This window comes from Equus caballus, chromosome 1, assembly GCF_041296265.1.
Source record: "Equus caballus isolate H_3958 breed thoroughbred chromosome 1, TB-T2T, whole genome shotgun sequence".
NCBI classification, from domain to species: Eukaryota; Metazoa; Chordata; class Mammalia; order Perissodactyla; family Equidae; genus Equus; species Equus caballus.
In genome coordinates, this window is record NC_091684.1 from 118,077,994 (window position 1) to 118,091,576 (window position 13,583).

Below are 13,583 nucleotides of genomic sequence, written 5' to 3' on the forward strand. Positions count from 1 at the left end.
TTGGGTCTTAACTGTCATTACACAGTAAATACCTGTCCTGGGAGTGTAATTCGCATCCACAAAGCTTGCTGCCTTGGCATCAAAAATCTTACTTTTTTGATTCAACTGCGTGCAATTTATCCTGTAGCCAGATCTATCCTAAAACTCTGAGAACGTCCGTGCAACTGACAGCATCACGTGGGTACTTGTTAAAATGCAGATTCTAATGCGCCAGGAGGTCCACCATGGGGCCTGAGAGGCGCATTTGTACCAAGGAGCCAGACCAGGCTCGGACCTGGTTTGAAGATCTCTGTTCCAGAGAACACGACTGGGCAAAGTGAACAGGAACAAACAAAGGACAAGCTCATTCTAGGAAAAAATAGAGGAAGAGGCCCTTGAAAGTTAGCTTCATCTCACTCCCAAACTGCAGTCAACAGCAATATTCCCCTTAAATAACTCAAGAAACTTTACGAATCAGTGTTTAAGTTTTTTACTTTCCAAATGTAATACAATTCTTCAGCTAAAACAGGAGTAATGAGACAAAATGGATCTGAAAAGTACAATAGAAAAATATTGTTTACTAGTTTATTTTTCCAAATGAGCAACAGGCTATTTACAAGTAAGCAGATCTCCAATGATGTATATTAAAATGGCAAGTCTGTTACTGTTTGAAATCTAAATGAAAAAAAAATTTATTAAGGCACGTTTGATCTGTGAGTTTAAAACAAACTTTAAAACTTTCTGATGTAATGTCAGATTCATTTCACTTTTGTCCCCAACACAAGTGAGCACCAAAATTGTCAAAGAACACTTAATATTTAGTAAAACAGTAAGGAATGTAAAAATTAACGAGGGGGGAAAAGACTTTACAAAAGGAAATCTTTGGAGATCAGTTTTTTTACTGCAAATAAAACATACTAAACACACGCCCAATACACATAAATACCAGTAACTAAGAGGGACTCCAGAAACGGCAGTGCTCTAACCAACGGATATTAAATAAATTAAAGGTACTTCAGATACAAAGGAGAAAACAAAACAGCAATGAAAGAATGAAATAACCATTTCCACCAACGTAACACAGAAGGGTGAAGGGAACACACCAATACATCTCCCCCAGTGCTTTCATGAGGGTGGGTTTTTTTGTTTTAGCTTGCGCACATAAGATTTATTACAATAATTCTTCTTTGCTGTTCTAAGTACTAATACTTGACCCTTTCAAGAGAAGGGTCAGGAAGACAGAAAATGCCAAAGCCTTCTGGGAATTTAATGCCAGGTCCATTCAGGCTACAGGAATCACGAGGGCAGCCATGGCCTCACTGTGCCTTCCTTGTTCCCTCTGCTTCAAAAAACCTCCATGACAACAAACCCAAGTTTAGGAGAAAGAATCAACTTTGGAAAGCTCTCCTGAAGATGACGATACAGCTATTATCACATTTCCTTATTTTACAACTGGAACACGAAACGGCTTAAAAAAAAAAAGTCATAAAAAAGACAAAAGGTAGAATCTGTGCAATGTTAACAGTTACAACAAAACATTTACCAGAGTTACAGTGTTTTGTTACAATAATACTTTGCAGGATCGTTCACGTTTTCTGCCATAGGACTACAGCAAAGGGGTCTGAAAAGGAAATGAAAAAAAAAGTTTTGTTCATCAGGTACATTTCAAGTCCTAGTGAAGCAAGTCTGCTACATGACGTTCAGCAAGAAAATGTGTTCAAAGGCAAACATGATCACATTTTTGTTCAAAAAGCTCGATCTTCAAGGAGTCCTTTGTAAGAAAATCACATGTAAAATATATCCTTGTATGGACTTCAAAAACTGATCATACAAAAAATTTTTGAAAAATAAATTAGATAGTTAAAAACGTCTTTTCCAGCAGAGCTGGACATTAGGCTGTCCTCACTGAGCCATTATTATTGCTGCTTTTACTGTAACTTGGGTCATTTTTTTCTAGCCACATTTCAGCCAACTGCTGTGTGGACCCATATGTTGATGCTTTGGACCCCAAGCACATTTTGTACTGTTTGGGATCAAGATTGGGATCACAGAAGACGGGATGGTGGACGTGGACTACTCCTACTTCTTGGCTCCTGAACGTCTTCAAACCTGCCTGGACAACCTTGTTGAAAAGGTCCACATCCTCAAGCCCCCAGCCTTGGATGGAAACATCAAAGCCGCCTACTCGGACAAGATCTCCCTTATAAATACAAGTAATGCCAAACCCATAGTTTCTCCAGAAGCCGGTTTTTTGAGTAAAGGCAAAATGGTTGTCACTGGGAACTTTCCCACTATAAACAATCTTTGGATCGTACTGGCTAAAGATGATTGGAAAATATATTTGTTGGCCGAGAACTGTATTTGCTCGACATCGTTGGAGGAATTCTGTAGTGAACACGAGGTCAACGTCACAGAAGAAGAGCAAGGATTCATTATTAAACTGGGAAGATCCTACTTCAAGGGCCAAAGCTCTTGAAAACTCTCCAGACACAGACAAAATCTGCATGTCAGCTTTAGGGTACTTAACGCGATAATCTCTCATGAGTTCAACTTGTTTGGCCTTGTCAGGGTTGGAGTCAGAATTGAAAAGCAGAACAACAAGCTTGACGTTCTGATTTGGAATGAGACACGTCTTCTCGAAGTTACCCATAAATCTCACAAACATGTCAAAACGTCCAGACAAAGGAATCAATATATTTATCTTTTTCTCTTTGGGTTCTTTGTGCTCGCTCTTCGACCCGGGGAGCTGAAAGGGAACAAGCTTCTTCAGGGAATTCGAGAGAAAGGACAAGGATCCAGACTCCTGATTGATTTTCTTGGCCAATTCCTTGGCATCCAGTTCCTCGTGCTCCACAAACTGGATCTTGCTGAAGGCCTGCTGTAAATACGCGTGCCTCCGCACAGGAACCGTCATTTTCTTCCCTTTGTGCCTTTTGTACAGAAGCAGCAGATCCAGGATATATTCGGCCCCATACATGGGATTCACGCGGCGATAGCCATACTGTATCTCCTTGAAATCAATAATGCGCCCTCTGGTCTTGGCGTTGGCATTGATCATCTCCATGACCTGCATGACAATGTCATCCAAGGCCTCTCTCTGGGCGGAGTCCATCCCTCTTCGAGGGGGCTGGCCATCTGCAGCCGAATACAAATATTTCCCAGTCAGAAACTCCCACTCCAGAATCTCCTCTCGCTGGCGGGGCTGAAACCTCATGAAGGAAGGAGGGATCCCCAGCTGGAGGTCTTCCTTATGAACCTCGGTGTTGCTGTATTTGCTCATCAGGACGATCTCGCGGTGGAGCTGAATGGTGCGGTGGCGGAGTTCGGCTATTTTGCGACTGAGCATGTAGCTGTGGAGCCGGTACTGGTAGGGCGGGTTTTTGTTGGGGTGCAGCGTGATGGCTCGGTGAATTTTACTGTTATGGAGATCTCTAATGTACCCCTTTTTGTTCTGCTCGTAATTCTCATAAAAAAGTTGCTGCATCTGTTAAGAAAAAAAAGATTGCTATTTTAGCATTACACGACTGAGTGTCCCCCATTCTTTTATTTCCTTACATGCCTGCAGACCCTAAAAAAATGTCACTATTAGAAATCTTTGTAAATGAGCCATAACACACAAAAGGCCCTAGACAAAGCCCCACCTACAGCAGTCCAACGAGATGAGAAGAACAGTTACAAACTGCTGAAAGAAATAAGACTTCATCAGTAAAGCTGGCCAATATAATTCTGCAGGAAACAGAATTATGAAAAACTTTTCCCATAAAGAAAAAGTGTAATCGTGAATCAGAGTGCACCAAGTCAGCATACCTGGGAGAGAGTGCCACCTTGGGGCCCACCAAGCCTGTTGACAGGGACCTAAGAGGCACAGTGCCCTCACTGAAGACTAGCAACCAATGGGAGCTGCCATCTATCTGGAACAGCAGCCCCTGCGGCTGCCCTTGTTTTGGAATAAACTGCATCTGATGGAGTAAAGAGGAGTGCAGCAGGATGACCTGCGCACAGGATTAGCACTGCTCCGGGGAGCTAGAGAGAAGGAAGCCGTTCACACGCAGGAAGAGGCCTGCCATCTGGAGGGACGTGCTGCAGGGGAAACCAAGGTTCTGCAAGGCAGCTGGAAGTGTGCACTCTGAAAATCCTTTAAATGCCTGCTTGTTCCTTGTGTCAGGTGTGCCCCTCCGTGGCCTCTGTGCAGGCGGGAGGAGGGTCTGCCTGCCCAGCACGGGGTCTCCAGTACCAACACAGAGCCGGCGCATGCAGGGCTCAGGAAAAGTCAGCTGAGCTGAAGGCAGGGAAGGCAAGGCAGCTCATTATTCCACCAACTCTCCCTCTGTCCTACGATACAGGTGTGGGGGAACATCAGCTTGAGGTCCATCACATGCTGGGGAGGTCTGCGTTCCCTCCAGTCAGGCAGGGAACACACTTAATTCCCCAGTTCATTCGAGCAACGAGATGATGAACGCCTACCAAGCCTTATGGAAAGAAGAATAAAAATTTGCAAAAAATGTTTAGTAAAAATAATACTTGAGGTTGGTATCAGCTAAATTAGTCCTGTTTCTTTCATTTGTGGTTCGGTTTTGGTTCTTGTTCGAATTGTTACATACTAACTCTTGATAAGGGTGATAAGAATTTCAAGAGAGAACTTATTGGTCTTTGGACAGTCATTTTTTTTTTTAAGAATAAATGAAGCCCACTTTACTTGGGGGGACACGGGTGCTCCCCAACATGGAATGATTTGTGAAGCCCTGGGAAGACTCCCCATCCAGAAACATTTCCCCCACTGACTCCAGGAATCCCATCCTTAGCTTGCTGGGTCCACCCTTCCTCTCCTAGCAGGCCTCTTTTTTTTTTTTTTGGTGAGAAGAGATTGGCCCTGAGCTAACATCTGTTGCCAATCTTCCTTTTTCTTTCTTCTCCCCAAATCTCCAGTGCATAGTTGTGCATCCTAGTTGTAAGTCATTCTAGTTCTTCTATGTGGGACGCTGCCACAACACAGCTTGACGAGCAGCGTGTAGGTCCGCACCTAGGATCCAAACCTGCGAATCCTGGCCCGCCAAAGCGGAGTGCGTGAACTAACTACTCGGCCACGGGGCAGCCCCTGGACAGTCATATTTTTAACTTTTTCTTCTGAGCCATTGTAACCACCATAAAACAGAAAGATACAGATTAGCATTTTTACACCCCATTTTCCATTTCTATACAATACTGTAAGCTGCTAATAAATAAAGACAAGAAGAGGAAAAAAGAGGGAAATACTTCCAAAGAATAGCTTAAAAGAAGAAAGAGGGGCTGGACTGCCTGCCAGGTTCTGTGCAGGGGCTGCACGCACATTCACTCACTCCCAGAATTCCCATGGAGCCTGAGTCTGACAGACGCTGACCTGCTGAACTCCACTCTTTCCTCTCCCTGCACCTGTGAAGTCTGCTCTAGGTAGGAATTAGCATGGAATTACAACACCTCTGAAATGCACTCACTGCTTCCGACTCTGCTTCCCCCGTTGTCCATGATCAGCATATGGGACATGTACATGAATCATCCAGTGCAATAATTTCCAAATTTTACAGTTCATTAGAAAGGGCAGTCAAGTTTAAAATAAAGAGGAAGCAGAGTGCCTCTAACCTTGGAGAGAGCACTGCCTTTTCCGGGGGCTAAGACGCACCAGGACACATGGGGCGCTCACCCACGCGCGGGCAGAGTCTGCTCGCTTTTCTCTCAATGTACTGCACACAGCACACAGCAGCACTGAGTTACTGGGAACTTCACATCCCTCTTCTGTCACCTACTGTAAACTAGGGGACAGCAAAACTCAAACACTTGATTTACTGAGAGAAGGCATGAAGCAACTGATGCTTGAACCCCTCCAAGCCCTGATGGATGGGCCACAGCGACGACTGAGAAAAACGATAGTAAAATAAATGCCCCATGGCAAGGTTCAGATGACGACCATACGGAGCATAATAATTTTATCCTTCTACTTCACTCTTTACATGAGTCACACGGAAGAAGTTTAATGAGAACTTCCCACTATGCATTTTCCGGCTGGGCTGATTCCGGGGTGCAACCTGCACGGCTACAGGTGACAAGTGAGTGTCATCTGGAGATTGAAAGCCATGAACAAAGACTGAGGAAAAGGTTTTGTAGGTGGTAAAAACTTCGAACAGTCATTTCCCGCGCTCCATCCCTCACCCGTCACGTGCCCCAGCAGTAACAAGGGAATGCCTGCGAGGCCATTCTTCCAGCTTTAACACAGGTAGCCTTACAACCTGAGACCCCACGACGCCCCTTGAGGATGCCACCTGTGTGACGAGGGCTACACAAGGGGCCGCAGCAGACAAATGAGTCACAACCTCCGCGCTCCAAGACTGGGGACTAGCAAAACTACTACTGCACGCCCCGCGATGGAAGGCTGCATGATAATTTTGGTAGAGATTTTACAGATGTTTATAATTACATATTATTTCCATTTTGTCTGCTTATTTCCAAATTTTTAACAATGAGCATGAAGAACTACGACTTTCTTTTTTAAAGGTTCCTCCATTTCCAAGATGACTTGGAACTGACTGAGCCGTCGATTGAACACACTGAGCCATCAATTTGGACTTACAAGTTGCTTTCTAAAATTAGGTCAGAACAATCTGAAACAGGTGCTGTTCCTTCCTCTCCCCCTGCACACAGCACATGCTGCCAATTCCATCTCCCTGGGTATCTCAGACCCTGCTCTTCTCTCGCCCGGCTGGTTATGCCTCAGCCTCCCATCCGTCTCCCTGCAGAATTCTGTTCTTCCCTCAATTCCACTCTCGACATAGCAGCAAAAATGGTCTTCCTAAAATATAAATCAAAGACTTATGGCTATAATATGAGTGGGAGAACTCATGATTCTCTCTTTCCAAATATCTCTTAAAAAGAGAATAAAGACATATAAAAGGAATAAACCCATAAGGACCAAAACATGGGAGGAGACACAGCAGACAAGAGATGCCCTCACATTCTGAGAAAATGAAGTGAGTGAAGGAAGATAAAATCTAACAGGCTGCTCTGAAGAGTAATAAAATTTACCCTTCAGAATCCCAAGAAAGATACCACTGCTGCGAAAGGTGGGGGAGAGGCCAGTGCTGCGCACAGGGAGCCTGGAGGAACTGGGAACACGGAGCAGTAGGTCCCACGTTCCCTCCCTACACAGCCAGGGCACAACTCCCCTCCCCCAGCACCACCCCAGGGGCGGGGAAGGAGGGTGGTGGCAGATGCCCAGTATCTTCAAAGACACCCTCCAAGTTACTCTACCATTTAGATGATGGAGCTGTTGACAAAATACACGTAGGACTGCCTACCAATTGTTGTAACTAAACTGGGACTGGCTAGTAGCACATATTGGAGGTTTTTAAATATGTTCATCATTTACATTAGTTATTCCTAAATAACTTCCCATTTTCCCTCACTCCTCTGGGGTTAGTTCATCGATAATCATATACATCTGAAGTTTGGTTTCTCCAGAAATGAAATCTGAACACCTGAGTAGGGATGAGTTCCAGGCTGACAATAGGGGGGAGATGAAAGTCTAAACAGTAGGAATGCCAGCCCTCATCTCTCAACTGGCTCCTAGAACACTTATCCTCCACTCCTCATCCTGAGTAGAAGACCGGAAGCGTCTTTTCTGGATCAACTAAACAGCCGCATAGAGATCTAGAGTCCAACAAAAGACATCAGGCAAAAAGTTGTATCACTACAGTAAATATAGTAGTTAAAAAAATCTTGAGCCCTGCCTGGTGGCATAGTGGTTAAGTTGGTATGCTCCAGGGTTTGTGGGTTTGGATCCTGAGTACGGCCCTACACAATGGTCATCAAGCCATGCTGTGGTGGCATCCCACACACAAAACAGAGGAAGACAGGTACAGGTGTTAGCTCAGGGCCAACCTTCCTCACCAAAAAAAACCCCCAACAAAACAAAACAAAAACCAAAAAAACTTGCCTGCAGAGTTTCCAGTTAATTTTTCAAGGCTTTACTCTTAAATGACAATCAACAACCAAGGACCCTCAGGCAGTTGAAACAGGGCTCCTTCCAACAGGAAAGATGGAGACAAAACAAAGAAACAAAAAGCTTGGTGGAAAAAGAAACAATGCAAGTGAACAAAAGAAAAATTCAACAACAAAAACAAAACTATAATGTATTCAAAGAGAAGAATGTATCCATGCCACAAAAACAATACTATAAAAAAGAAAATCAGACTGCCACAACTAGAAGGACCTGCAACAAAGATATACAACTAGGTGAGGGAGGGGGCGGATTTGGGGAGACAAAGCAGGAAAAAAACAAAAGACTGGCAACAGTTGTTAGCTCATGTGCCAATCTTTAAAAAAAAAAAAGAAAATCAGAGAAAAAATCTCTTGAAATTAAACATAAAATAGCAAGACAAAAAAGAAGAGTAGGGTTTGAAGATAAAGCTGAAGACTATCCCATAAAACAGAAACAGAAATGGACAACATAAAAGTATTCATTCTAGAAAGAGAAATCACAGTGGATAAAATAACTGTATAAAAAATGGGTCCAGAACTAAAGGGCTCAGGTGCCTCAATTACACCCTCAAGTGCCCAGTACCAAGTGTACAAATTCAGAACACCACAGACAAAACCATCTAAAAACTTCCAAAGAGGAGAAGAAAGGCCATTTACAATCAATCAGAAATTGAGTGGCACTGAACACAACCTACTGGGAGACAGAGAGCAATGCCCAAAGGTGGAAGGAGTGACAGTTATTTTCAATGCAGAATTCTCTTCCCAGCAAAACTGTCTACCAAGGAAGAGGGGAGAAGAGATGTTTTCAGGTATTCAAGGACTCAATTTTACCTCAAATCCCTTCTTTCCCAGGAAGAGGATGTATCCTCTAGAATGAGGGAACAAATCTAGAAAGATGATGACATAGGATCCAGAAAACAAGGGGCACAACACAGGCAACAGGAGAGAGCCTCAGAACGACAGGGAAAGGAAGTTCCACAGAAGAGTTCTATGGACTGAGTATCTGTGTCCCCCAGTTCACATGCTGAAGCCCTGACCCCAATGTGATGGTGCCTGGAGGTGAGGTAACTGGGTTTAGATGAAGCCATGTGGGTGGAGCCCCCATGATGGGATTGGTACCCTTATCAGGGGATGAAGGGACCAGAGCACTTTCTCCCCACTATGCGAGGACAGAGCAAGAAAAGAGCCATCTCTAAACCAGGAAGATGGCCCTCACCACAACCAGATCATGCTGGCACCCTGATCTCAGACCTCCAGCCTGCAGAACTGTGTGGAAGTAAATGTCTGCCGTTCAAGCCCCTGGTCTATGGTGTTTTTGTTACAGCAGCCCAAACAGACTCAGACAAAGAGCTCTGCAGCAGACTGAGGGGAAGAGAGCTCGGAGGCTCACTGTCTCTACCTCCAGAGTCTAGCTCAGTGCCCGACACATTACAAGATGCGCGATAGATATGTGATAATTTCACGGCAAACAGTCAAGTCGTTAAGCACAGCAAGTACCAAGCAGTTGTTGAATAATTTCAATGCAGAATAACACAGCTAATGAGGACTGACTGATACAATACATGTACTTGGTAATAACATCCAGGGACAAGGCTGGGCTCGCTCCTCTGACCAGGAAATATTTTAAAATGTAAAACTCCACTGTACATGTTAAAGAAAATACCCTTCCAGACAAAGGATGTAGTTGTCCTTTGTTTTTCACTCCCGAGAAAAGCAAATATATGACTGCACATTTTATTCTTGGCTAGCAAAACCCCACAGGAGAGCGAGCGCCGATGGAGTGCTCTGTGGAGCGCACGGTCTTCTCTGCATGATTGATTGCTTCTTACACACTCGCTAGGACATCAAGTCCCCAAACACTTTCAGGAATACGTTTCTCAAAATGTTTCAGAGGCTATTTGTGGCCAGTACTTTCACAGTGACTGAAGTCTAGGCAAGCTTTACCTGAAACACAGATTGTGTGTGCTGAAGGCATAAAGACGAAGAGGAGACAATTAGTGACTAACAGGCGGATGAAAACCTTAAAACCCCCTGAAACCATTACAGACAGTTTTAAAGTATAGTAAAGGTGTTCTGGGCACCTTGTGGCTAAACTCCAAAAGTTCGACTGGAAAGGTAAAAAAACCAAAAATGAATATAATTTATGAAGAAGAAATCAGTTGCAAGACAAAAGTGTTTTGTGTGTGTGTGTGTGTGTGTGTGTGTGTGTTTGAGGGAGGAAGCACTGGACAAAAAGAATTTAAAAATAAGGCCAAGTTTATGCCCAGACTGGCCAGTGTCCCCTCACCTCACTCCAAAGGACTAACGTAGTGCACTAACATAGCTACAAAATAAATGCTTTAGACAAGCTACCCACCTGCCCAACTGGAGGGAATACATACCTGCAAAGCTCTTCAGAAAAATCTAAACAAACGCCAATTAAATAGCTCCCACTGTAAAAGGGCAAATACAGACCTAAGTCCTTTACAGGTGAGCAGATCAAATGTAACAGGTGAGGACGTGCACCTCCACATAAGGATATTAACGGTAACACCAAGACTCTGTCCAAATCAGCTTCAGGTGGCCCCGTCAGTCACTGAGCACATCTGCCAACCGCCCTCAGCTTCCGTACGAAGCCTTATGAGAAGTGGTTTTGGGGTAGAGGTAAGGAACTATTTCCTTTTCACCCCCGATGCGGTGGGACAGGAGAAGTAGAGGGGGAAATTCAGTTCAGAGAAAAATTTTTTGAGAGAAATGTAGGTTACAAATCACCTTGAAAATCAAGAACAGGGAATATAAAATACAATTCAAAGCAAAAATGTCAATGAGATATTAAGGCCAAGTTAGGGAGGAATGATCTAGAAATCATCTGTGATTCCTGAAATGGAGGCGGGTGGGAGAAGCAGTGGCCCCAGCAGCTCCACGGCCCTGGCCCAGACCTCCGGGGCACCCCTGGCTGTGAGTGTGCAACGGCCCCCACCCACTCACCTCTCTGCTTTGCACTCTTATTCCAAGTCACTCTCTCCACCTGATCACATACAGGGATCTTAGTGCTTCTGTATCTCATTTCTGCCTTTGCAGTATTTTGGGCATTTACATTTGATTTTTGAATCCCTTGCAAATTCTCCTCAAACTGTCTTTGTTTGTTTATACTTTGGATTCTCTGCTGCCATTTGGGTTTTTCCTACCTTTTGTTTTTCTTTAAAGATGCCTGGTTGCATTTAAGAAGGCATGCTGTGGGCGAGACAAAACTGAACCATTTTGCTTTTAGGCACTTCAATGAGAAACAGCTGGGTCATCAAGCTGAACACCTGTATCTTCTATCCATTGTCCCTCTCTCCTTCATATCACAGCCAATTTGCTGCTCACAACATCCCCTGCTAAGCAGGTAAGATTTAATTTCTGAACACCAAGCAATTTCCTGGATTCAACAGGAATGAAGTCCACAATCCTTAAGAGGTATAATCACAGACTAAAGTAAGTGTTTAGCAATTTTTGGGTGATAGAAATAAAACTATTACTTCTCTGGAAAAAAGTTTAGAATGTAACAAGTTAAAGAATAAAGATTAAGAAATAAGACTGTATGGAGACAGTTATTGCTTTTATGCCACAAAGAATTTGAAAGACCTTGGACGAGTCAGATAACGTGTTGGGTGTGAAGTTTTCGCGTTTGTAAAATGACTGTACTGTACTAGGGGTTCCTGCAAGGTGAAGAGTTCTAAGATGTTATGTGTCCATTCTAGAACCAGCCACGTACAATTCTGACGTCGTGCCCCGAGGTTCTTCTACCCCGCCACCTGACGCGGCTGAAGGTGCAGATCAGAATGGCACAGGGTTCTTCTACCTGCAGTGAATCAAACTGCACTAGGAGCAGGAAAGGCTAACACCACATCCCAAGGGACTGTTGCCATCCTATAAAAGCAAGCCTCCAATTTTGCTACAAATAAAAATAGTTAAGGATATGAGATTCATAAGAGTTAATTTTAGTAATTCGAGGGCTAACAAATATGTAATTTTTTTCTTACAAAAATTTTTTCTGAATAGTACCAAATTTAGAATTTAAGAGCATTTTATTATTATAAAGTATTTCAATGACCTACAATTTGGCATATTATTTGGAAGAATATTATAAAGTGGAAAGTTAAAAAGTACTGCAGAAGAAAGCACAAATGAATGCATCAGGTTATTCAATAATCACAAGGTTATTCCTTTCTTTAAAAAAATGGACTGAAGAAGCCCTCTTAAGATGCATACAGTACCACTGATGGTTTCATTTAATTTCCAGCGTCCGTAAAACAGCCCTTAATCTTTGTTCTGAAAAGTACCCACATAATCTTGGACTCCAGCAAAGCCATTTCCTTTACTGTGAGATGTTTCAGGACTCTGAGTCATTCCACGGTAAATCCGAGAGGGGCTAATAAATATCAAGGTCACGCTATTCCCAGGAACTTCTAGCCCAGCTGGGAATAACCATCAACTACCCACATCTAATCTTCAGTTCACAAATACCTTCTACGGTCTTCATTAGCAAACGTCCTGCTTGTCCTCTGCAACGAAGGCCAACATTCTCATTAGGTCATGGTTCTGCCCATCAACTGTTTACATGAATGGCCTTCATTAAATACATATTTCAGCCACATCAACAGATTATCACCGCTCTAGATCAACAGCCATTTCTAATTCTGATTTATACAGGGTTTCAATTCATTGCAGAGAATTTGTTTTCCTATCATTTTGTCCTGAAAACTGGTTCAAGGAAAATATAGGTTGCTTAAATGTGAAGAGACCATAACTGATGGCAGTTTCAAAATAACCATCTTCACAGGTTTTAAATTAACATCCTTATACATCTACAGGTAGGTTTTCCAGAAAATTTACTGTCTGAAGCAGGACCTTTTGAGATGAAAGACGGAGTCTGTTAACAATTAGGCCAAGATTACTAGCACAAACAGGGCCTGTTCCCAGTTCTCAGGACATATGGTTATCCTACATGTCCCTATTAGGGCTCTCCTAATTAGTTTTGTGTAGGCTTTGCCAACTTTCATCCAATTAAATTAAAGGATTAGGTACTTTGTATTTTAAAGACTCCATTCAAAAAAGTAAACTTTTCATGGGAATTAAGCTGGGTCTCTGGTGGTAAAAAATGAGAACTATATGAATGTGTCTTGAACGGTTAGTGTCAAATTCTGAAATCTAAATACCTTTTAGAGAAGTCTGATGCACTTCAAAATAATTGAGAATTAAGCTTGGCGAAGTAAAACGAAAACTGTTGGTAGTAATTTAAGACTTCAACATAAGACAATAAGCACAGTAATTAAGCTGAAATCAATTGTCCGCAAGTGAGCATTCCGTGGTCTGAACCCTCAATAGCGATGGCGGGGGGAGGAGAGGGCTCTTACTCACAGTCAGAAAACCGAATCTGAACTCCTCTCACCTCTTTACTAACGTGTGACCTTGGGGGAGTCACCTGAGCTTTCCAGGCATCACTTTCTTCTTTTTCATAGAGAAAGCAGCAAATGTGGCAGCGTTATGAAGAATGAATGTATGCAGAACCACATTTATACAAGCAAATGTGGCACCAAATACTTACAGGACACTCACAGTAAAGGCAGGGAAAA

The 13,583-nt window shown here is 43.1% G+C and overlaps 1 protein-coding gene across 2 annotated transcripts in view; it reads right to left on the reverse strand.

Moving 5' to 3' along the window:
- Window positions 1-453: 453 nt before the first annotated feature.
- CHSY1 (chondroitin sulfate synthase 1) overlaps window positions 454-13,583 on the reverse strand; it is a 72,769-nt gene continuing 59,639 nt past the window's right edge. For both annotated transcript variants that reach the window (XM_023651475.2, XM_014733526.3), the window contains one exon: window positions 454-3,463. In XM_023651475.2, the coding sequence (XP_023507243.1) occupies window positions 1,871-3,463 (1,593 nt within the window). In that variant the 3' untranslated portion in view covers window positions 454-1,870. The remainder of the gene's footprint in view (window positions 3,464-13,583) is intronic.